General features: G+C 38.0%; 1 protein-coding gene across 1 annotated transcript in view; it reads right to left on the reverse strand.

Moving 5' to 3' along the window:
• Positions 1-16,897: 16,897 nt before the first annotated feature.
• The window catches only part of LOC140231163 (paired box protein Pax-9-like), an 88,534-nt gene continuing 78,220 nt past the window's right edge, over positions 16,898-27,211 (reverse strand). Inside the window, exons 3-5 of the mRNA XM_072311314.1 lie at positions 23,618-23,781; positions 17,493-17,785; positions 16,898-16,988 (exon numbers count right to left, since the gene is read on the reverse strand). Of these exons, the coding sequence (XP_072167415.1) occupies positions 16,898-16,988; positions 17,493-17,785; positions 23,618-23,781 (548 nt within the window). The remainder of the gene's footprint in view (positions 16,989-17,492; positions 17,786-23,617; positions 23,782-27,211) is intronic.

The following is a 27,211-nucleotide window of genomic DNA, read 5'->3' on the forward strand; positions in this document are numbered from 1 at the left end:
AAGTAACTGATATTTGCTTGTTATTTTCATTGGAAGCTGTGATTACTTCAAATTTCATATCAGACGACCCGTGTCGTATAGCTGCTTCTGTCACTTGACGTAGATCTATAGAGATCCCTTTACACAAGATAGATGACTTTTCATTTCCAGACGACCAGATTTTCTATATCGCCAGTGCAGTACGGTAAAAACCGCTACCGCACCAATTTCCATGGATTACTCTTCATCTGAGATTTAATAAATCGAATGAACTGAATATACGGTTGCTTACCATTCATACGTCTGTCGATGAGATGTCAGTTCTAATAACTTCTGCTTGTTTCCACAGCAACCGACATGTCGGTTGTACATGCAGACGATCACAAATGGCGATATCTCTATTGAATCTAATTTGGCGGCCTTTCTCGGAAACTGAAGAATAGCCAGCGTGTTCTTAACTTGACAAGGTAATTATGTTAGATAGGAGGAAAGCTATCTTGATTTACCACCATCTAACTATAATGTATAAAATTTGGAAAACACATGAATGCATGTTATTGGGAAAGAATATTTAGAAGGACGAAATGGCGTTTCACAGCTGACGTTTCGCACCGAGCATTAACAGAGATGGGACAGCGTACGCGGATTTCGTTTCCAAAACTAACTGCGCGTGCGTCACGAATACAATATACATATCAGTGTCCATGTGATTTTATGGTGAACTTTGGTTGCGACTGGCTGTTTAAGACTACGTAGACACGGAAGTCTGTGCAAAGCATACACAAATTTGCTTCCCTTCTAATAATTACACGTATGTTTGGAAAGAGCTTTTTATTCCCAATCAGTATAAAGTAATTTCATATCTAAATGGGACAATCATGTTTTGTTTTGGGGTTTAAATAATAAATAGCGTATCGACTGTTCCTCGCAATGATGATACGCCGTCTTGTAATAAAGCGGACTGGAACTTAATAGGGTGAAAAGAAATACTGGGAATATCTACAACGTTTTGAAAATGAGCTAAAAGCAGTATATACCAGTTAAATTTTGCTGGAATTACAATGACATGGAAATGTTTTTTGAATCTGTCACTTATCAAAAAATAATATTGCTATGAAGACTGACTCAACGCAAAAGTAATTTTTCTTTTCTTTTAGTTAGGCACAGTATGGGCGCATTTTTAAACTTGTTTTTGTTTTGCTGAAATTCATGCATAGATATAAATTTGCATAGTAAGTTTTCATATTTTCATAGTCTCATAATAATCTATTTTAAAAAGTCTATGCATAATCATAACCTTAGGAGACAGAAAAAAAAAGAAAAAAAAAGTGCAAGGACCTCATTACAAGCGATATCTCAATACATGCCATGATCATAATCAGGAAGAGCGTTCTATACATAGTGATTGAGTACTCTGCCCTACTTTGGCAAAAGGAAGCAAGTGACATATCATCCGAATTTGAGATATTGATGTTTTCATAATTCACATAATGAGCTCTTCTTCCAGGCCAAATTTCATGCAGAAACACTCATCCTACTAAGAGATATATTAGATAAGACACCATGATGGTCCGTTGACGTTACTGTATATGACAGACACATTTTGCTCTTTTACGAGAAATGTCACTTTTGTCACTTGCTTCCTTTTGCCAAAGTAGGGCAGGACTGCTTACATGCGGGCTATGACATGTATGATGGCGCTATTCAGGTGCATGGACGGCACGGGCAAGGCAGACGCTGACGATACTAAGTCTTGTACGCAACTCTACGCTTCTAAGAGTCAAATGCGTGTGCACAGTAGAGGAGAAAAATAAACATAAAATTTTGTCAAAATGTGATCGGTTGATCGAAAGAGTACTGAATCCCCCATTAGTTGCCCATGCAAAACAATATCATGCAGAATGGCATTGCTGTAAAATTCTTTAAAAAAAAAAGCTTAAACGATCACGTCACCGAAAAAAGCGTGTCATGTTAGCGACATATCAACTTACAAGATACTCGGAAAGAAATAAAATGTAATAGTGTGCTAAAATGACTTTCTTATTTGCAAGAGGACACAGAAAGACTTTATTTCTTGGGAGCACTGTGAATTATTTTGCTACGTCTTTTCCAAGTTTAAGTATGGAGAGATATAAAGTAATCCCTAGTTGTTGAATAATGCACTTTTCGAAAGGTTTGTAGTTGTAGTTGTGTTGCCACAATTCAGGAGCCAGTTTTATCGTTTGCCTGAATTTCATTGATTCTTTGAAGGGAAAAAGTGCTTCACTGGGATCAATGCCCGTTCTTCAATGAGACTTTTCTCTGAGCTTGTCAATAATGCAGAACTACTGAAGGTGAAAAGCGCCATCACAAGACGAGAACAGTAACACTTCTCGTTTTTCCTTATTCTCTTTCTTTGTGAAAGAAGGGAAGTGAGTATATCATAAAAACGTTTTCATTGAAAACTTAAAAGCACACGTATTAACACACACAGACACACACGCACACACACACACACAGACACACACACACACACACATACATAAATATGTATCAAACAGTTCAGTTCATGCATCTATGCAACTTTTTCAAGATATAAAAATCGAAAGGAAATACATAACTTAAATCAAACTGTAATACATAAACGAAGAAGAATAATGATAAGAGCAAAGACACACATATAAACATTATCATATTACGTACGAACATAGATATGTCAATGGTTCATTTTTGTTTGATAAGCAATTTGAATAAAAGAACAAATAGTTTATTTATCATGACATTCTCTAATATGAATGCATTGTCTCTGATTAAATCTTATCATCAAAAAAAGCTTACGATTTATATATTTTTATTATATGAAATTATAAAACCTTGCAGACTCCATCAGCGCAAAGGGACATTATCACTTCGTGTTATGCGCTATTGAGCACTGTCAATTACTATTATTATTATTATTATTATTATTATTATTATTATTATTATTATTATTATTACTATTATTATTATTGTTATTATTATTATTATTATTATTATTATTATTATTATTATTATTATTATTATTATTATTATTATTATTATTATTATTATTATCATTATCAATTTCTAATGATGAATGAATGAATAGAATAGTATAACAGGAGTTATCACAAAAGCCAAAGTTGCTTGATGAGATGACAGCACAACGAGCCAAAGGAAAATTCATGTATTAAATATCAATTAACAGATAAAAAAAACAAACAAACAAACTATGATGCTAAAACAAATTACTATGATAAGTCACCAATATCCTGCATTGTGTAGTCCATAAGAGGGTAGAGTCATATTGCTCAAGGAATCGATGGTGGAAACAAATTTGATTATACATCCGAGAGCTCTTATCTTGTAGACTGATGGCTACGAAGCAAAGAATACAAAATAACGCCCTCTCGTATTTCAAAAAAGCCCAAGTTGTCGGCATCATTATAATTCTTCAACACTTATTTCCAAAGAAGTCGCCCATTACAGCTACCCCTCTAATTTAGCTCATGTGTAAACGTGTTATGGGCTTAATGATATTTGCCTATACTTACTCATTGCCAATGTTAACCTGGTGGGTATTGTTGAAAAACGGTAGAGATCTGGGAATAAAACAGATAACGGGTTAATTCACATCAGTCATTCGGTGTCAGAGTGTGTACCCGCACATTGTGTATTCGTATATAAACTTTCATAACCTGATAGGATGATGATAATAATAATAATAATAATAATAATAAAAATGTCTTATTTATCCAGGGTAGCCTCTTCAGTGTTTCCACTGCTCTACAAGAGGGCCCTGCCATCAGTATTACCTCGCGTTGCCAGGTATCCCATTTATACCCCTGGGTCGAGAGGGACATGGTGGGTAAAAGCATCTTGTCCAAGGACGTAAGCGCTGGGGCGGAATCGAACTTGGGTCCTCCGATTGGGAGTCGGGAGTCGTATCCACTATGCCACCTATCCACCTACAGCATAACCCGAAAACACTACATGCGACATTTTTATCAGTTTCTTAGGTACAGTGCCAATTTGCTTTGAAGCTTGATTCGAAGTGGGAAAGATTGCAGTGAAGAATAACAAACTGTTAAAGGTCACATGAAATAATTATCGTCGGATTGATTGCTGAATTTATGATGCATGTCATAATTATTTCATTTGAAAAATATATGAATGTATGTGATTATTCCTTGCCAATTGAATTTCGAAACAAAGCGATCTCTTAATGTTGCACAAATACTGTCCTCATTTGTTTTTCGGTTGCTAATGATGTAATAATGTATAATGTAAGCTACTTTTATAATTTTTTTACACTGATATAAATTGAGGTCAAGCCGTCAATATACTGAGCTACCATACGCAACAAATATACCTAGTACCATCCTCCAGTTCATTATTCATTCATTCATTCATTCAATTATTCAATATGATATTTCCATCATCAAGAAGTAATAAATAATACAAAATTTATCTTTTAACGTCCCAACTAGTCTTAGGAAGAGACAAAACTATCATTATAAGATATATTAGCACAAATTTTACTATCACAGTGAACGCAATTTTCTAGTCATGTTGTTGTATTACTGCAGCTCGCGAGAACGAAACCTATTAGATCTAACGTATGCATCACTAGCGGAATGCGGAATGGTTGTCATTTCATATCACTTCTCTCTTGCTCTTCATCAAAAGGGTTTGGGGAGTCGAGTCGGAGCTCAGTCATCGAGATCGTCAAAATTCATGCTATCTATCCCGACCAATTTGTCACATACAAACTTGTTTACGTTTTACAAGACTTGTTATGATGTTCCTGTTCTCCGGCTTTAATCTTTCAGCTCAGCCTCATTTCAGGCGCCAGCATCATTTTTTATCCTCATCTCCAAGATTCCTGCCTAATCTGGTCATGTGTGTCTTTCCGAACATGCATGTTATCACTCTTTTTCTTTCCTGCTTTATCTGACGATTTTCATTTTTCTATTCATCAGGTTTTGCAATGTAAGAGACACGCTGACACGAATCAATTTGCATCTACATTCATATGCACAGGTTTGAGTACTAACAAGGATGGACATTATGGTTGATTTGACGGCTGCATTGCAGTCTTGACATCCGGGACCTTTGGTTGACCTTTGTACCTAGAGCAGTTTGTCAAGTTTTATACGTGTCTTTGTCAATCAAATGAATATCTTTGTATCTTCGAATGATAACAAAAACAACAACAATAGCTAAAGTTTAATAGAAAGCAGCCACATGACTGATGAATAAACTATACACAAGAAAATCAAACACGATATATTGTAACCTACTACATACTCTGTGTCATGAACCGTGTATTTCTCTTGAATTTTACGGATGTGATTCCGTTCAAGCAGCTGCTATAAACTTACAATGTAAACCCGAATTAAATGGCAGAAGAACATAGACGTAAATTACGATGTGAATTTACAACAGATAATAACTTGATGTTCACTCCTGGACGCATTTCTTTTACCAATATGAGGTAGAAGGAAAACATGTTTTAGGTAATCTCAAGGGCAATCCGACCATACCAACAGACACACACACACACACAAAATAAATATATGACTTGTGAATGGCGTATGTTAGAGGGGCTGATCATTTTAAACCTTTAGATTTAGATTTGAATTTAAATGCAGATCAAATCGGCCACGAGATGAGAAATACACATCCTATTAAGTATATAAATATATAAACAATATATATATATATATTATTGCACAAACAGAAACATTAACCATTATTGCATGTGATGCTTTAAATAATTCATATTCATAACGATGTGTAACAGCTTATCTACAGAAAACAATGAATCAAGTTAGAAAGAATTAAACAAACATTATTGTTCTTGAATACTAGAGCATGAAATGGGGTCTAATATTTTCTAAAGTTTTCAAAATGTGTGAAGTTATTGCATTTCCAGTATTTTCAATACTGAAATAAAACCCGAAAATCGAACTCGTCTGAAGGAAGAAAACGACACAAAAATGCAAGAAACAAGAAAGAAATATAAAAATGGTGCCTCTTGTCACTATAATGTGAGCTGCGTGAGTGTCTTTGTCTATGCACTGGTGTATGAAATTATGTACATGTATTTGCATGCTTATAATGTGCTGCGCTATATAGAATTAAAACAATGTACCCTCATTAGAGTTATGAAAGAGTTATCTCAAATGGCACTCAATCAGCAACAATAACTATATACAAGAACAATTTAAATGGAAGGTTTTGCGAGAAAAAAAACCCACCTATTTCTGATATTTTCATCGTGCTTTCCATCGGTACGTTAATCGTCTGTGTACACATGATCACATTCAAAATAGTTTCGTTAGCATATTACCCCTAATCCAATAATGTGTGGAAATTTTTGTGCGTCTTATCAGAAATCAAGTGAAACTTAACTTCACTCATATTTTCCCGCATTGAAGTGAGTGACGCAAACGTTTAATATTGACGTCACTATACGTTCCATGGTGCTTTTTAGATGATTTGAATAGATAGTCAATACATATTTGTCATTTGAATAGATAGTCAATACATATTTGTCATCGATATGTTTTTTTTTATAGTCTATGACAATCTCACCTGTTTCAGTTTACCTGTGATCATTTGATCATCTACACTCTAGTCCCATCCTATGTGTATAAACTGTTAAAGTGGCGGTCAAGTGGTAAGTAGACGCAGAATCGGGGTCGTTGACATTAAATCTGCGGTCTCCGTACATCTTCTCCCTTCACTGCTCAATCCTCCCTTTGTTGTGGGGAATGATTCTCTCTCTACGGGTATGGAAGCGGCAAAATATGGCAACGTCATGTCTGACACGAAAGGCCTCGGGGGCTAATCTGTCTGAAGCGCCACGCACCTGTAGAAAGTCCCCTAATCTCACCGACATTAGCAAAGGAAACATAATCTCTATTATTGTTCATCCCTGCCACGCAGCCCAGCGGACGGGTTCCGTGTCGTTTCGAGACCCTATCACAGTACCGAGAGTCTTGGGGGAGGGGGAGGGGTGGGAGGCACAACGGATATCGATAGAAATCTTATAATGTTCTGCGTCGGTCTATATGTTCCTTGGCTTCTTTCATCGTGATATTATATGATAAAACAATACCGGTACCCATGTTACTCATGCACATAGCCCCTCTTAATTGTCCTCACATTGTTACACAACAAAGATATAGCTTGTGAATATTTAGCATTTTAAGGAATGTTCTTGTCATGACTTTCAATAGTAAAAGTGTTACATGAGATGCGTGGATGTGTGTGTGTGTGTTTGTGTGTGAAGGTGTGTATGTGTGTGTGTTTGAAAGAGAGAGAGAGAGAGTATTATATTATAGTGTAACAGAAATAGAAGAAAAAATGTTTTTAATGGTTACTGGTTCTGTTTCGCTATGACGTAACTTTCATCAGCTTTCTTTCCATTTATGTTTCTTCTCTCTTTTCTCCCTCCCCCTCTCCCTCTCTCCCTCTGCGTCACCCACACACACACACACACACACACACACACACACACACACACAAACACTTCCCTCTTTCTTCTAGTCTTTCTATCCGGACATCTGCCTTTCTTTTCTATTCCCCCCCCCCCCCCCAGTTTTCGTCTTTCTTATCTGTAGTTCCATACTTTACTTGAAATTTTACTCTCGTCGGCATCCTCCGGCACTGAATATCAGATCAGTGGCGAGTCCTCCTTTTCGTTATACCGATGGATTCATCTACTCCCTCTTCCTCCATTCCTCATCCCCCACCCCTCCACCAGACCCACTCCTCATCCATGCCACTCTTCTCTTCCCCCTGTCTCTAATACCGACTACCCCCGGCGCTGAACCTTGACGCCATGTGCTTTTCAGGCTTACACTCCACGGAGACCCCTCCTAACTAGGGGTTGCGACCCCGGTTCGCGGAGCTGCGTTGGCGCGGCATGCCAGCTTCCGCATAGAAGATAGGTGTGTCTGTATTCTCCGTTCGTAGAACATCGCTCCACATGGAAAAAGCGAAGAAGCATATGAAGACAATTTTAATTGTATGAGCGTCTGGATGATCTTATACTTGTAAGAAAATTGTTGTCTACGTCATCTTCGTCTTCTTCTTCTACTTCTCCTCCTCCTTCTTCTTCTTCTTAACTTCTTCTTTGCAACCTGCTTCAACTTTCCAACTTTCCAACCCCTTCACTCCTCCTTGGCAAATTCTCTCCTCTTTCTTTCTCCGTACATTTTTTTTTTCCATCGGGCGATAAGTAGATTTCATGGCCTTCAGCACTGTGGAGCCGATGACAGATTCACCCTCCCCGAGTCATGCCAAATGCCGCGATTCAGGGTCGAGGTTAATGAACGCCTGGTCGTTGTCCCGACTTGAACCCTGCCGCTGGTTGAGAAAAATTGACCTATTTCCACAGTGACCAAGTATTGAACACAGAAAAGCAACAAGAAAACATGACGTTACGCTCTACCCTCATAACCATGAAAGAGCTGATTCAAGGTCTGTCCGTTAACTAATTGCGGTTTACCCACTTCACAAGTCGTAGATGCAACAAGAGGGGAACTTGCGGTATTAAGGTATTTACCTGTCGATTATATCAGTTTGAAGAGGTTTCATCTATGTTACGGCACATTTTGGTAAATTACCAAAATGCGCAGTTACTTGGTAAATTTACCAAAATGTGCAGGACATTGACGGCACATTTTGGTAACTTTCTGCTCCTCCACAATCATCACAAAAACAAATTGTAAGTGCAGTTGGTTTTTGTCCCCACCGAATGAGTTCGGCAGCCTAAAGGCCTTGTCACACCTTTCCGGGCTAGCTACTCGGGCTTGTTGCGTGTGAGGATTTTCCAGCATACCGGACAATTTCTGAGGGCGGACGATGATTTGCGCGAGTTGTGCACAATTATGTGTCTTACTCGCTGACCGCATACGGGGATTGCGAAGTACCTGCGTAGGAGTTGCCTGCGAGGTGCTGCTCAAATTTGGCTGCGGGTAAATCGGACTTGCGTGCGCAGCTCCGGGCAACTACGGGCGAAATAATTTTCCTGCGTGCTGGGAAGACCTTACTTGCAACAAGCCCGCGTAGCTTGCCCGGAAAGGTGTGACACGGGCAAGCTACCCGGGCTTGTTGCGAGTAGGGATTTTTTCAGCACGCAGGAAAATTTTCTGCGGGCGGACAAGAATGTTTACGAGTTTTGCACTTGTGTCTTATTTGCTAGGCGCGTCCTACTTACCTTCTACTTGCGTGTATTCCGTTTGACCTGCGTGAGAACTTTGAAACCGATCCGTTTTCTGTTACGAGCGACTTACGGGTACTGCGAAGTACCTGCATTGGAGTTGTCTGCAAGGTGCTGCCGGTAACGGTCTCCTACTGGTGTTCTGCGTGTACCCCCGCAACTCACTCGGAACATATTTTGAACATGCTCAAGGCCTTGTCATACCGTATCTTGGGAAGTCTGACTTGCGGGGAAGCAAATTTGCTACCCGGAGCTCTCCGCAGTTGGTCCGCACCTGACAGTACCTAGCGCGTATCTCGCCTGTATTTGCCCGGAGGTGCGCATGCAAGTGCGATTTACCCGCAGCTAAGTTTAAAGCATGACCAAAACTTTTTTCCGGGCGAGTCGTGGGAATTGCCCGCAGAGGTACACGCAGAACGCCAGTAGGAGGCCCTTAGCGGCAGCACCTCGCAGGCACCTCCCACGCATGTATTTCGCAGTCCCCGTATGCGGCCAAAATAATGACATTCTGTGGTACTTCTGCCATTCCTTCAGCAGCAGTTGTAGTTTTATATCCACTGCATTATACATCATATCAATTATCATAACGTTTCCTATTATGTTACGCGATGAGTACTATTGACATTTGTTTTATATCAATCTCTTGTCAATGTCTGTATTTTTTTTTATTCATATGCTGTTACATGTAGATATACTTTTCTGTTTCTTCGTGATTTTTTTTTTCTCTTTTTTGTTCTTATTTCAATCATTGCTATACGCTGTTACTGAATCTATGTTTCGTTCTGTTATATTGTATACATGCACGGACTTGCAGAATAACAGCCAATGGTTGAGCAAGTTTCCTTTTTATTACCGTGTTGAAATAAAATGAAAATGAAAATGAATGAAATGAAATGAATAATTCCTTCACTGAGTTGTCAGCCCCACGCACCTGGCACGCAGGTCACACAGCATACCCGCACGAAAAGCAATCGCAATAGCTTACTCGAGCCTTCAGCTCGGGTGAGCTAAATAAGTGTCTTGCCTGTCTTTACTGCTGCAGCAGGACCATATCACCTTAACTCCTTGACCGTATTATAGATCTCAAGCCCATCCATGGGCTTTTAGTTCAGTTACCAAAATGTGCAGATTGTCTAAAATGTGCAGGCAAATCCACTTTTAACTGCACATTTTGGTAACAGTTGATCCCGTCAGGTATAGGTGCACTATCGGCACATTTTGGTAAATTACCAAAATGTGCATATTACCAAAATGTGCCGTCACTAAGTGACAGCACATTGATTTACCAAAATGTGCCGTAGCACATCTATACGTCAAGAAAAGTTAGCTGAGAGGCATAATTGAGTGCGAAGAGCATAATCGTTGGAAAATGACCGAATCTTGACCTTGATACAAGGTCTATCAAAATAAATACGTGTGATTACAGATTTCGCCGTATTATATTCTGCTTTCCGATGTCTGTTACAGAATAAGCTTATGTTTGTGTGTGGAAGTATTGAGCTTACAAAATCTTAAAGTTACGCGTTAGTGGATGTCATGATAAAATTTTTCTCTGAACGACCAATTTTACGCCCCTGTACGAGATCTAATCACATTCCGTTGATTCGATTCATAATCATCACTTTTCAGTACATTTGATTGTTCACCTTGGTAAGCAGAAACTCCTGTACTTCATTAGGAACTTGTCAATTATTTCACAATGTATTTAGACACACATTACATAATTATAAACATAATAGTACGCATACATTATAAAACAGATCTATTCAAATCAACTTATGATATTTGACATAGAATCTGTTGAAAAACATAAAAATGATTGTGATATGTTTATGTGACAGTGTCATCAATATCTTTAAAAATAGTTCTTGTTTTCTAACGAGTTTAGGATCATCGAAAAGTTTTTTTATTTTTCTTTATTTGATGACGACGTTATTAAAAGGGAATTCCAGTGCAGTTGAAAGTTAGTCTGAAAAGAAGGAAACAAAACTCTTAGCACAACAATAAAAAATTTATCAAAGACAGATGAAAACTAAGGATGTTATGAGATTTTTAGAGAACAGTTCTTGAACAGTCAATATGAATATACAAACATTGAAATGATGATGTCATCAACTCACAACTTGTCATATACTTTGTACATACAATTTTGACATTTTCAGTTTTCATTCAAACACAATTACGCCCCAGTCCGAAATTTTGATATATCTAACTGATCATTTTTCTGAATGTATTCAAAAGAAATAACATCATGTTTTACACTTCAATATGCAGACACACTGAATTGTTGTCATTTTTGTACACAATCAATGGAAATTGTGAGGTGATAGCATCATCAGCTCATTCATTTGCATATTCATATCAACAAGAACTATTCGGCAGGAATTAGCGAAATTTCACAATTTTACAACTTTCCTTATTTTTATCCGATTTTGATGAAATTTTCACTGTTGTACTCGTGAGAATTTTACTCTTTCTTATCAGAGTTATTAATTACTGGACTGGAATTCCTCTTTAAATAACTTTTGAAAATGGCGTTTATCTGTTTTTGCATTCAAAGTCTTTTTCAAATATTTGCCTATGTGTGTTCTTGTTAAAGGGTATGTGTAAGTGTGTGTGTGTGCGTGTGTGTGTGCATGTGTGTGTGCGCTTGCGTGTGATTACCAACACATTAGATTCTCAACGTAAACCATGACAGACATGTACTGGTTAAAGCTGTACTGATATTAAAAAAAAAAAAAAAAATGTTGAGGTTTATAGTGACAGTAGAGTATAGTGCGCCATCTCTAGGCAATCGTTTTGTTGGGTTTTTTTTTGTTGGTACTTTTTCCATTACATCATATCTTATATCTATGCAATTTGAGATTTTGATATTTGAACAACTACCAAACGTCGACTAACTATGACCTGAAGACTAATGTAAGAAGTTATTAGTTACAAGTAAACAAAATCATAACATATAATACATCTGTATATTAAGCAAAGTAAGAACAAAGGCAGAAATAGGTCATAAAAGACTAATTACAAAATAGTTAATGTGTATTATCGTATTACCATATGCACAGTTCATAGGAACTGTCAAAATGCTGAGATCACTGAAACCATTATCATTAAATCAAAGTAAACTGTCACTCAGAGCGTGTACTCATACCCATTTTCACTTTAAAGATGACAATAAATTTTAGTTACTCGAGCTATTCATTTTCTGAACATTATGGTCTGGTATGATAATAAAAATGATAATATTCAGTTCTTAGAAATGCATAATACCATAAGATCTCTATATACTATAAGTCTCTACTCGTATTTATGCAAAAAAAAAATCATACGAAAATCTAAATGTTTATAAATTATTAATCTAATCAACAAACATCATGTTGAACGATGATTTTAGCGCAGATTGGAATTTATCAAATTCTCTCATTATTATATCTACATAAAGAGCGGGAAATGTTCCATAATGCTGGTGGTATTTTTCCAAATATGTACGCTCTAGTCTGTGAGATTCTGTAAATGAACTTTTGGGGGAAAAAAAACCAAGGGTGTTAAAAGTAAATACTAAAAGCTTTACACACACACACACACAAAAAAAAAAAAAAAACACCTCTGAGTGACAAATTTACCGTACTCAATACCCCGTAGATAATAGTGTTAAAACAAACCATTCAATAAAAGGTTTCATAGCATGATGATATATTTTGCTTGTAGACTCTTCGATAGTGACAATTTTTTAACGTGACCCTTGCAAAATAATTTTATCGAGTGTTATACATGCATTTTAACATCATAATTCAGTTCAACAATTTCTTGAATTGAGCTACCGCAATGTTAAATGGTGTAGTTTAGATGTATCATCAATACTTTGGTAGGACCAATTCAAATGAGGTGGTTGTGTGGCATCATTACTCCCTCTCTCTGCCCATTTCATAAACTTTGCCTTTGTCGGGAGGACATTTTTTGTGCGTTAAACATGTTAAAGAAATGTTAACGATTGACTACAGGGGGTATATGTCAAAACTCTGTTCATGTTGTTGGTAGTTTTGTTCAGTGTGTAAGTGCCTTTAACCAATAGAAACAAACAGACATAATTATCTAATCTGATGTTTGTTTGTTTGTTTTTTTCTACAGATGATATTATAGAAGTTGACGAAGTTTGTAACAAGACCTCAATATTTTCTTTTCTTTATTGACATGTCTATCTATACGTAATGTTTTTTTTAAATGTACAAGCAAGGTAATCAATACCAATGTTTATTGTGTGTGTGTTTGTACCTGGCTTTCTATTTGTATATATATATATACATATATATATATATATATATATATATATCCGCCTCTCTCTCCCTCTCTCTGTCATCCTCTCTGCTTCATGAGAAGCCACACACACAATTGTACACACAGTATATATATATATAAATATATATACATATAGATATCTTGAGGGGAATTCGTTCCAAAGGGGAAATTTTTGATTCCCCTTAAGGATTTGACAATGTTTTTCAAAGCCTTATCATTGATCTGGGGCCAAAGGACTACCCCACAGTAGGACACAGATGGCGTAGTGTGTGTAGATTGAGGACTGTACCATCAATACAATTTAGGGGAGACTGGCAGGGATGCAAAAAATGGGTGTATTATATTGGATATGCATAGAAAGCTGGTCATGGGGGAAGGTACGTATGTACATCTGCTTTTTCTTAAAAAAAAAAAATTCTCATAAACATACAGAATTTAGTGGTATAAGATGCATTTGTGCTCCTGTCAATTCAATGCTTCATTGAGCCCATATCAACCCATGATTTTTTGAAAAAAAGGGCAATATTTGATTTGATTATTATTATGCTTTTTATCAAACTTATTCTCCCAAAATTATCATTTATTCCGCATTTCTTCTTATGGCAGGAAATAGTGCTTTATATATTATATATATTATTCTCGACACTAAGTTATCATTTCGGTGGCCCGATGTCAATTTCTGGTGACTCCGGGCCTCTGCGCCGCTAATGTTGAGCGTTCATAAATTATATACATGTACGTGTATGTTCAGCCTATGCCCTATTGTTTTGCATGCTTGCGTGTATACATTGGTGTGGTTGTGTGTCTTTGTATATATGAAATATCTTCAATATGTACCGGAATAATCAATTCCTCATAAAAGAAATACAAGCCTTGCTTTCATATTACTAGTAGTTCGGACTTACAATATTGCAATTACACATCTCTCATAGCACTCTTGGTAATCTTATGGCAATAATCATCAGGGACATTCGAGCGCATTTTCCAACGAAATAGTGAATTTTATTACCCATTCTGTACAATGCATTCATTCATCACTCAAACACATTTTATCAATGTTCCAACAACCATCAGTAACAGCAGAATGGCGTTTAATTTCAGCACCGCCATAATGCCATCCTTACTCAAGCCAGATGGAAACGTATAAACATAATATTTCCTGGAGAAAGCTTTGGCCATAAGGTATGTAATGATGTAGACCAGATATGAATACTGTCCATGGAATTCCATGCCCTAACAGGTGACTTTGCATGGACTTGGTCTCGTGTGACTTGTGGTGCTTATTCTCTTAAAATTACAACAACAACAAAAATCTTGAAATTTCCTATGGAACCAGTTCACTGAACATGATATTTCTTGGTTGTTTTTGTTGTTTTTTATCGGTTTAACATTCTTTTTGTTCGGAGAAACAGATCTCAATAACTGATTGTCAACGTCAGCAATCCTGTCACGTGATGTATGTTATCATATCAACTGACAAAAGTAAAGGAGAATATTGTAACCATTCAGGCGATTTTAACATTATAACAACAAGTCTTCTCAGCGGAGACGGTTACTTATACGAAGTGAACACTAACAGCTATAGTTCGGCCTCCAATGCCTTTATCACTGTAATTTCCCTCACTGTATCATTGCATTTGGTTTCCTAAAAAGCGATCATTATCTGAGTCAGAACTGCATATAAGTTTGAGTGTCAGAGGTCTTTGGAGAAATACACCACGAAGTTATTCAATAAGAAACATTCAATATCACTGTTAAAACACTGATTTCCACACATTATACTTATTGATACATTGCACTTCCGTTGAATGTCGTCGTTTGCGATATGATGACTCACTCAAACTTTTCTCTATAAAAAAAAAGAGCGTCTCCATAATTCAAGTGGGAGTCATTTCTGTTATCTCAAACTTCATTCAGCTTTTTTGACACATCAAGATATACAAACTATACGTATTTACACCAGACTGAAACATAAATTATTATCGACTCTCACGACTATCGTTTTTCATCATCACGTGACCATGTCGTCACAATGACCCGGTTGGAGTAGTTTCTTTCAAGGTTAGTTCTGTCCCTGTGACATTGCAGAGATTTGCTAGAAAAGTTGTCGGCATCACATATGACGTCATCATTTCGTTAGAAACACCTAATTCCCGGCAAAAGTAGAGAAGAGAACCAGACTTAACTTACCACATAAATTATTATTGTTTTACATAAAATTATACAAAAAACTTGTAAATGGCAAGTCATAATCAACACAAAACTGGCTCATGGAGGTATGATGCATGAAGTCCTGCTGTAAGATACCTGAAATGAGGGAGTCAGTTTACAGCAATCTTCCTCCCAAATACCTTTATAGCTAAACACTTCCCATAACATGACTTGTAATTAAACATGCTTACAAGATTAAGCTTTAGCTTAAAAGAAAAAAAAACACACTAACCGAAAAATGGCTTTACAATTTTCAATAATATCGTAGCTTCAATAATATCTGTAGCTTCCTTATTAAAGCCTACATCAAGGTTCAGTATGTTTATGTTTTAATACTCCTGTAAAAGACTGATATTCTCAAAACGCAGTTAAAATTGTTTAAGTCTCTCCTTATGAATATACATAGAAAGACAAGAATTAAATATCATCGCACAGATCAAATTAAGCTGAAAAGAACACAACTAATACTCATACAATTTTATTTTAAATTCAGTTGATTCTGCTGTTTTGAATTCGTGTAGTTTTCGTTAGTGTACACGAAGATTTTACATTTAAATGATAACACTGCCAAGATTATGCATTCCGTCTGCCACTGTGTTCACGCGTGATGACGTCACCTGTACGATGTACACGACACATATTCTATATTGCTACAATATGAAATGATCCACAATGTGTTTGGAAGGTAGTGTCTATTGTCTTCTTCAGCACGCCACCCCGAGTGAATATCACCTGAAACAAGCCAACACTTTAAACTGATATATTCATTCACTTCCACGTCGCAGTTTTCATCATATATACACAGGAATCTACGTATTGAATTTGACAAGAAATATTTCTCTCCTATATCACATGCAGGTTTTGGCTTGTATTTCTCCAGTCACAATTCAAATCGTTCACATCCAGCACCTCCTCCGCTGTACGTACGTGCATCAAGCACAAAGCGTCCATAATAGTTGTCACATGATTTATTTATTGACACGTGGTACTTTCAGTCTGTAAACACACGTCTCGAGCTGTTCACGAATTCCATATCTTCATTTGACGTATGCATGTATTCCGCTGAATCCACGGGTCGGAGGCGACATATCCATGACACTTGTTCCCAGGCGGCGTGACTGATTTTGTTCTTCGATCACGCAGTTACGCTTGGCAGCCATGTTGAATCACGTGACAGCACTACTGAAGGAGGTCGCCTTTCCTCATGTCTGTGCGACCCTCAAGAGTTCCATGGCCGAGTTGCACTGCAGCTGCTTGTTCATTTCCGCACCTGTAAAGGAAAATGCAGACGAGCAACTATGACTTTTATGTCAAATAATGATTTTGATCACGGGTTCGATGAATTAAACTTCGGCAGATGTCTTGAAAATATATTGTTTTGATAACGTGAGTAACTGCACCTTGACTATGTAATTCATGATAACTTATTAAACTTTCATCATTGTGATTAACTTTAGGCCTATAGTAATTTGTCCCTCCTTGATGTGTATGCAATCGAGCTAAAATGAGTTAAACTACTTAATTTACGCATTGAATACACTCTGTTAAAAAAAAAATGCACCCGTGAGAATTTCATGAAAGCACACCTGTTTTGTTAAATGGTAATTAAGAAGACAGTTCATCGTATGGATATCTGTGTAGAATTTCACACACAAAAAAAGGATGCCTTGGCTGTTATAACTTAGAGAAGAAAAAAAAAACAAGAACTTGATAGGCAAAGCAAGGTATGTAAAATGAGTAAAGGAGATTTAAACAAGACAAAAGCGAAACCCACTTAACTGTGGCGCCGTTACATGACGATCCAGTGGGCATCATAGCTGTCTTCCCGTAGCCGAACGGCGAGGGGCGCAATACGTTCGAGCCGTCCAGCACGCTCACCGCCGCCTCGCCGGCGCAGCTCATTGCACTGTTGGCCGCCGCTGCCGCCGGCCAGAGATGATGGTGGGAGAGACCGCTGGGCATGGCGGTGGTTCCGTATGCCGGCACGTAGCCCGGCGTCGGGTGGGCGGGGTAGGCGGTGAGCGACGGGGTAGTCACGACGAAGTTGCTCATCGAAGCCGATTGCTCCTGCATGTACACGAAGAGAACAGAAAAATTGGTAATAAGGAGCACGTGGCAGGGAATAGGAGTGTAGATCGAGGAACATTAACAACTACAGGACAAAGAAAAGGAGAGGAACATGAATACTACCGAACAGTTATGAAGAAGATAAAATGGTGTATTCAATATTAAGTGAGAGCGAGGTAAAGAAAGAAAATGTTAAGAAATATCAACGCACTAATTGATACATTATTATGATATCGTTTTAGGAAATATCAATAAGAAATTTCCAATCGTATGTATTTGTGAATCTGAATAAACAAAATTACCTAAAAAAAATAATGAACGGTCACTAACAAAGACTTATAGATTGACAAGTAAATCCGCGACAGGAATAGACATGTAAATGAACAGAATGATAGGATAACAAAGGTTTCAGTATAAACATTTATCTTTTCAATGTGCATTCTCCACTTTATAGGTCTTAACCTTAAAGATTTAACTCAATTCAGTTCAATTTAGTTTCATTTATTTTCTATCCAACAGTAAAGCAAAATAGAAAGCATGCATTACACAATCTTGATCAATTTGAAAAAAAAAATACATATTTTTACGTGATCTAAAAAGTATGTAATGTATATAATGATAGTGTCTGAGCAAGTGTCACACACCTTTTCCCACGTGATGTTGTTTTTTAATGATTGCTGTTATGAAATACATGTATAGACATTAAATCTTCAGTTTTTCTTACAGCCTGAAGTCAGATTACATGAACCTCATGTTATTATTTTTCAAGTGAATGATTGTATTATGTTGTAGACCTATGTCTATTTGTATTTAGTTGCACTTGAAGTGTAGATTTGTTTGGTGTCATAATATATCATTTAATATTGTTTGTAATTGTTTTTCATTGATGTAGCTGATTGTAGGTGTATACACTTGTCGGGAAGGAAGGCCTCGATCCTCGGTGATTAAGTTTGCCTTTTCCTCCCCTGGCAACCAGCGGTATGCACCTAGAATCATCACATTCTTTATAATTCATGTAATATGACTTTCTATTAATTTTGTATATTATGTTGAAATACAAAATGAATAAATAAAGTAGTGATGATGATGGTGATGATACTACTACTACTACTACTACTTTACTACTACTACTAATAATAATATGGAATAAGTTGCCTCAGGCTATCCATTACATTTCGAATGTTGATTGCTTTAAAGTTGCCCTCAAGACTCATTTGTTTATAACTTCTTTCCAATAGAATATTGTACATTATGTTGTTTCTTATTTTTCCATCATTATTTTTTCATTCACTTCCATGTATATGTGTATGTACAATGATTTTTGTATTTCATAATTCACTTTTGTTACTGCGCCTTGAGCAGAGTAGCCAAGTGGAATTGGCGCATTATAAGGACCCTGTGTTGTTATTATCATTATTATCATCATTATTATTATGATTATTATCATTATCATTATTATCATTATTGTTATCATTATTTTTATTATCATCATTATTATTATTATTATCATAGTTATTATCATTATCATTATTATTATTGCCTGTCTCGAGCCCGGTGGACGTGTCACTGTATTCATCACAAGCTCTTATAACTTTGGACATACACAGAAAAATCTCCTTAGGAGCCACTGAAGCCAGCAAAAGATGATTAGTGTATATAAAATCAAAGGTTTATACCTCCAACTACTTCCAACCCGTTAAGAGGAGTCTATATCTAACAGCAAATTGCGTCATCTATTCACGGGGAAAAAAACATCCTAGGATCCAGCTACTTGCTCAGGGCAGTATCTCGAAAAGAAAACTAAGCTAATATGGGGTGGATCCTATAACTTGTCATCCGTTCAAGAAAATGGATGACGATACATCGATTCACCTTTGACACGTGTGTGCAGCTATAACTTAAACAATACATTAGTCATGTTGTGTGTTTGTGTTGTGTTTGTGTTCGTCTGGATCTTACTGACATGCAATAAGATTTATTTTCAAATGTCTAAACTGTCTTTAGAATTGACAGATTGCATATTCTCACACCCTGTTTAGGTCCCCAAAGCTTTAATAGGTACTAGATAAATAAATTATCTACAAGATGGAGTTATTTTTTAAATGGAATTTGGAATTTGAGAAATGGCTCAATTTTTATACACTGAGTATCATTTTTTTTTTCCAGAATGTTGTGAAGAACTTCTGTATGATTACTTCTAACAACCTCACGAATCAGGTTACCCATTATTCGAGATTTTTGTAAGCAATTACGAATTAAAAGAATTTGACTATGATTTCTTTGTTGTTGTTGTTTTGTTTTGTCTAAAATGCATTTATGAACAAGTGCGCCGCAATCTTGCAAGATCTCTCCCACAGAACTATGCGAAACTCAGGCTACTTTTCGATTTCAATACGAAAGTCTCCGACCACTTTAAACACGGCAGCCGATATGATTTGTTTCAAGGACAAGGAGGGGATTGGTTTCAAAGTGAAAAGCTTTTATCACAAATTCCATTTATGATTGTATCATTCTCTCCCTATTTTTACCTATTTTTCTTCTTTGTCAAAGTCGGCATATTGCTATGATTTGAGTGATGAAGGTCAGAGAAAATCACATACCCCCTTTTTCCTCCCTCAATTCCCCTCTTTCATTTCCTCGTTGAAATTAGGCAATATCTTTATCACCTTGACATGGTATCTTGGTAGGGGTTGGTGGGGTAATAGGAAAAAGGAGGCCTATCTTTGCCCCCATGCTCCCTGGTGTCCTGGGAGTCGTAACCCCTAGAGTCCCCCTTGTGAGGAATCCAAGGCTTATCCCTTCTACCTACGCGAGTACCCCACCCTGAGTGTTGAAAAGTGTGTTCCCTTCTGCTCTGCAGTTGTTGTTGTTGTTTTTCACTTTTCAGCCTTATGTTGGTTGCCAGTTTGTTGGCGTTTTGCACAATTTTTCATCACTCTCACTCCTTAATCATGAAAATGATCCAAGGCGATAAGTTAAAAAAAAAAGAGTTTTACTTCATATAATATATTAATTCTTTCCATAGAAGGCGAATATTTCGATTTTGAATGGATATTCTTAATATAGCAGATGACTTAACATTGAATTCTCCAAAATGAATCAAAACTGAGATTGGCTTCTCCTGATTATTCCGTTCTGCGCACTTTCAGAAAAAAAAAATCACGCTCTGCATAGACTTCCCTACAAAATGTTCAAGTTGTCGCGCGACGGGTCTCTCGAATCGCCCATAATACCAATATTGACACTTACGCTGAAAGGGCGTTGCCTCGAGGCGGGGGGCTTTCACTCAGAGGTTTAATATAGAGGCGATTCTCTCCCTTTTCCCCCCTACTCTCTTCTTCTCCTCCCTATTTCCTCCATTTTTCTATTTTGCTTTTGAATTTTGCTCGCTCTTCGAGTTCGTAATTCGTATTGAATTGCTTCGTGATGAGAGTTTCATCCCCGAGCCCGTCAAGAGGTGTAGTTTGCGTTTCATCTTTCCTACGGCACCCATCTGGAGCTCTAAGGGCCTATCCCGGGGGTGTTCTACAAGCAAACTGTTCATTCTTCTTTTTTTTTTAACTCGTCAAGACAAAATTTCTATATTCCAGCGAAAAGCAAGGTATCCCTTGTCGTTCATCTATTCTTCTAAGTATTTAAATGACGGCGACAACATTAGAAGACAAAAGGAATGGGTTAAAAGCATGGGAGATTCAATGAAATAGAGAGAGTGGAAATGGAAATGTAGGGAGGCAAAGAATCGTTGCATTTTCTTCAAAGAATAGAGTTACTTAGATACAGTCAATGAAGCATCCGATTTCCAAAGTGTGAATTACTAATTCAGGTGAAAGCAGATTGGTATGAGTGTGTGTGCGTGTGTGTGTGTGGGGAGGGGGGATACATCGCTAGATGAAAAAAAAAAATGTCCGTCTGTCGTGAACTAGTTCTCTCCACGCACATAATAGGATTTGGAGTAGTGGCAGCTATATAAGTCATACTATTCACTATTTCTATCGATGTGCTGAAGTATCTATCTGAAGATATAGAGGCAATTAGACACCTTCTTGTCCCATCCATTAGCCTGCACTTGAGTGTACCCCTGCTGATATATTTCTTCCCGTTTGGTATTAGAATGCACAGAAAGTTAGTTAATTGTGCATGATAGTATGGATATTCTATGTCCAGCGTTAATGAAAACAGTTCAGAAGGAAACAAAAACACGAAGAGGAGAAGATTTGCATATACATTTATGATAATTTCGAGACCATCTTTAAATCTCAGATATTTAAAAAAAATCATAATATCACAAACTTTCATTTCTTGTTTCAGAAAAAAAGCCATCGCAACAACGAACAAACTAAATAATAGTTATACATACTAATGGGTATTTAGATGGGAGTAACATGCACACTGATTATGCATGATCAGAATATAAAATTTTACTTTCTGTTTTGTAATATAAGATTTAGAATGCTGGGATATGATAAATCAAAGATGACAAGTACTCACAATATCGTTTTATTTGGATGGTATTGCTTCTTAGAGTGGCCTATGTGTGGGAGGAAAGGGAAACTAAAAGAAGGAAAAGAAGAAAGAAAGAAAGAAAGAAAGATCGAAAAGAAAGAGAGATGACTTTTGATATACGGCGTCTTCTCCAATATGTTAGTCCCGAGACACCTGAGTTAGCACACTCTCTCCCCGTTCACCCCCTTGTCACGACCCCATGGGAAACTGCCGTCTGAGGGGGATTGCCTGGGACACTCCCACGCCGTGCGACCCCGATGAGTGAATTGCGACTGCCCGAAGAGGACTCAGTTCAATGCCCCGCCAGGAGTTAAACAAAATTTTGCAATCTTGAACCCGATGACGTGTTCAATGTCGTGTTTTTCTTTTCCTGATGTGATGATCCCCGTATAGTTTTCATGCAGTGTTCCACCTCAGGAGTCCACCTGTACATGTATTTACTTTCTTAATTCTGACTGTGTTTCGATGTGTCTTTGTTTACGCGGGTGTGTATTAAGTCGGAACATAAAGGTTACGGATAGCAAAGCTGAATGGAAAGAATGAATTGATATCTACTGAAGAAAAAAAAAAAGCATGATAACTACCGACTCTCCATCACATTATACTCTCTGTAACTAACATTGCAACGATGCTAATTATATGAAGGCGATGACTTACCAAACTATGTTTATGCACCTATGAAAAAAAGTAATGACGGTACCTGACACATACGCTGATATGATTCAAATGACAATTTTAATGTTATATTGCTGCTTTATTAACTCTATTCAGCCATCCTTGTTTTAATCATCATTCAACCTTTTACACTCTTTTTTTTCAATCATTTTCAAAATGATCGATAGGATCATGGCTAAGGAGGCACCGTGACAGAGTGGATGAGGCACTGGGCTCTTAATACGGAGGTCACGAGTTCGAATCACGGCAGGTGCGTACACCATTGGACAAGAAGTCTCACCCCAAGCATCTCTCTTGAACCACGTGTCAAATTGGTACCGGGCGATACAAGAGTTGATTATGCTGACAAGGTCCTTTGGTCTGCAAGACCAATGCAGACATTAACAATGCTCACCCTCAGTGGATAACATTATCATCAACATCATCACTATTTTCTTGTCATTGTTTTTGTTAGGGATATCAGTTTTATCTTTGTCATTGGTGTTGATACTCTTGGCTTTATTGATGTATTGTCCTTGCTTTCATTATTACTGCTATCATCAGCATCACAATCATAATAATCATCAAGACAAAGACAGGAAAGTTAAAGTTCGATGACAGAGAAATCTGATGGGGGAATAAAAGCAGACAGGAAGTGGAGGTTTAATACCCTACCTTCCCTTCGAGATGAATATCCGTGGAGTTGACGCTACACGTCACGTGATTCTTGATGCCGTTCGCCTGACGTCGGTAGTCCGCCAGCGACATGGAGTGTGCGGTGTGCGCTAGAGCCGTGTTTTCGCCGCCCGCTGCCGCCGTGTACAGCCCCGGGGGGAAAGCTGGCGAGAGGTAAGAGGAAGAGAATCGTTAGAGCTCTGAATTAGCAAAGCGGACACTGACAGCTAATTTCACCTAGAGCCAGAGAGAAAGGGATGATGGGGGAAAGGGAGTTGAGGAGGGGGAGGGGGGACTAGAAAGGGGGGATAGGAGAGGAGGGAGGTTACTGTATTTCCCCGGCCCTGGGGCGAGGAACGCGCGTATTAGATACACATACATACAAACACGATTAAATGGCGTTACACACGTGTTAAGAACAACAAGATGCCTTTTAGCAGTCACTTGCAGTCCCAGAAAAGGAGGATGCCTTGTGAGAGAGATGTGACGCGAATCCGAGGGGGTGGTTGTATCTTCCGGAGATAAGAAATGGTTCAGCGCCAAAGAAAACAAACAATGAAATGAAAAAGGCTGGCTGAGATTGGAATCTGTGTTGAGCGATACATCTATTATTACGTTGCAGTAACACACAACTTAATCAGTTAATACGCTTGCACGTACATCCCTGATTGGGGTACATTCGCGTTGTCACCCTATAAAGCTGATAGCTCATACACGGAGCTGGAAACCGCCACTTTGATGATGAGGTCTATTTTGCGTGTAGCTAAGGAAACTCTTCTAAAATGGTGCGTTATTCATCACTGCCAGGCCAATTATTCGGAGTAAAGATTGTCAGCATGCCCAACACGCCCGTTTCCGGCGACATCGATTGCATCCAGTGAGTCAGTCTGAGAGGGGATTCTAATTTCGGCAAAAATGGGAGGTCGAAAGTTGACTTGTGCCTTTCAACTCTATCCGCAGGTGCCATACTGATGAATTTTCCCGCGTTTTTTTTTTTATCTCCTGCAACAATTATTGTCGAAAAGGGAAGGATACACGTTCATGTTGCTAGGTAACGTATAGGAATAGAAAGCTTGCGATTAAAAAAAAAAAGAACATGGGTTATCCCAGTCCAAAAAGAAAGATGTGTTGCGCACAATCTAGCGACAATTCTATATTTTTTCAATGCTGCATCAATACACACAATTAGAAGTTCATATCCTTTGAAATAAGAACATAGTACGTTATGACTATTGTACAAGAAAGATTGGATATGCATTGTTGCAATTGCAGAAATAATGCTTTTTAATTTGCGTATACACCCAGAAAATTTGGCGTGTTTATGGAAGATAGCTCTAATGGTGCCGACGTGATTTCAGTGACTGCCCCATTACAAACAAGATTTATTAATAGCAGATCATCACACATTGACAGTTTCTCTCGAAAATAAAATAAAGATATAGAAATGGAAGAAAAAGAATCAGACTACTGTTTTACCCGCATTTTCCTATCTTGGACGATAGTACGTTGGTTTATATGACACGATCATGATCATAACTTCTAATAACCAACAGCATTTTTTACAGTCACACATATTATATTCAAATTTGTCCGACGCGTAAACTTTAATGCTAAGTAAACGGCATTTCCGCTGCAAATGCTGAGTATTTTCGTGTGTGAAAGCAATCGTCTGTTGTTTGTGGGCATCTCTCATTGCCCTGCCCTATTTGCAATGCTTCCCGCATCGACCCCGAGCGTCTACAGCCTATCTGCGCCGTCCACGTGGAGGAAATAAATTGTCATACACTTGTATATGATTCAAGCTCAATTGGTAGCAGTTTATTTGTAAATTTTCTTCACCCCTCCCGTACACGGCTGTCAGCGTGATCGGAATCGAAAGAGACCACGGAGGTGGGAGAAAGAGAGGGGGTATAGGGGAGGGGTGTGAGAGAGGGGTGAGATAGGGAGAGGAAGGTTGGTAGACACCGATGAAAACTGTTCATTGACAGATCTGGGGGAGCTCCGCCGAAACGGAGTGATTTGGCAAACAGAGTAACTGGCCGTGGTGAAGCGTAGCCCAACAAGAAGTCTGGCGCTATTGCCATCTTCCTCGATCGGGTTGCATTGCATTTAAGAAAAAAAAAAACATTAAAAGCTCTTGGATTCTGGGATGTAGTCATTTAGTTGTTTAGATGTGGGTCACACTCACAACGACGGGTTAGAGGAAAAAAAAAACACACTGATTAGTACTTTTTGTAGACCTACTACAAAATATTGGACTTTGTCTGAATTGATACAAGTTCTATCCCTTACTGCGTGAGAAACAAAGGGACATAATCCTGTTTCTAAATATAAGAGGGAGTTAGTGTAGATACTGAAAAACGAATCAAGATCAATCAAACGCACAAAGATCCAACGAGTCTGTGCTATGCATGGCGCCACAGAACAGAGAAAGTCGTATGTGGTGACCTTCAAAACACTTGATGGATGCAGAGCTGCTGACGACCGAATAGTAACAATACTGTGTGTTTTCAGCGTGTGTGTACGAATATGTGAATACTCGTGTGTGTCAGTGCATCTCACACACACACACACACACACACACACACACACACACACACACACACACACACACTTAGCATGTGCGATTATAATAGTGTTATGTACTACATAGCTGAATTTCATGATGCTAATTTTAATTCGCATCTAATCGATGGTTTTTTTTTCATCCAAAAATTCTTAGAAGGACATTTGACTGAGATCTACGTCAATGAATAGAAGCATTTTGTTTTGAAGTTAACGAACTGCTTATGACACATGCAGTGCACCTGTAACTCTAACTCACTTGTGAAACTCACTTTGTTTTTCAGCTTCCTATTTGAAGCAATCTTATCAGACTATAGACCTATTCGGTCTTCAAACATTGTAACTTACGTCGGCAATGGCGAGGAGGGGGGGGGGGGGGGGCTTCCAAGCTGTACGAAAAGATGATTCAGTGGGTTATGTGATGAGTCAGGTGCATTGCTATGTCAGTGCATGCATTAACTATTATTGGGCACATTGAACCCAATGAATGAAATAGGCGTTAACATGGAAAAAACAGCTCCAAACCAAACAGGTCTTTTTTGTCTCTTTTTGCAAAGTCTGAATGAAAATAGACCGAAGTCCACAGTGTAAAGCATGGTAACGGCGACTTCAGACTGTGCTACTGTTAACGTCACAACTGCTACTGTATAGACTGGTTGCTATGCAGTTGTTATTGGTTTTGTTACCAGTATTGTGGTCAGCTTTGTTGTTATGTTGTTGTTGTTATTGTTCTCCTTGTTGTCTGTTTAAATGTCATTGCCTTCCTCCTCATTTATGACTCGTCACGATCGTCGCGATGTCAATTCATGGTTCGCTCTTTCTCCGTCACCACCTGGTGAATGGTTCCGACATGTCGGAAAAGGATCGCCCTCCCCTTTTCTCACTTTCCATCTCTCCTCCCCCTCCCTCTCTCTTTTCTTTCCTTTTCTCTTTCTTTCTTTATCTCTCTCTCTCACTCTCTCTTTCTTTCTCCCTGTCTTCCTCCCTTTTACCATCTTGTGGGAAGTAAAATTAGTCACGGCTATCTTG

Source organism: Diadema setosum, chromosome 1, assembly GCF_964275005.1.
Source record: "Diadema setosum chromosome 1, eeDiaSeto1, whole genome shotgun sequence".
NCBI lineage: Eukaryota > Metazoa > Echinodermata > Echinoidea > Diadematoida > Diadematidae > Diadema > Diadema setosum.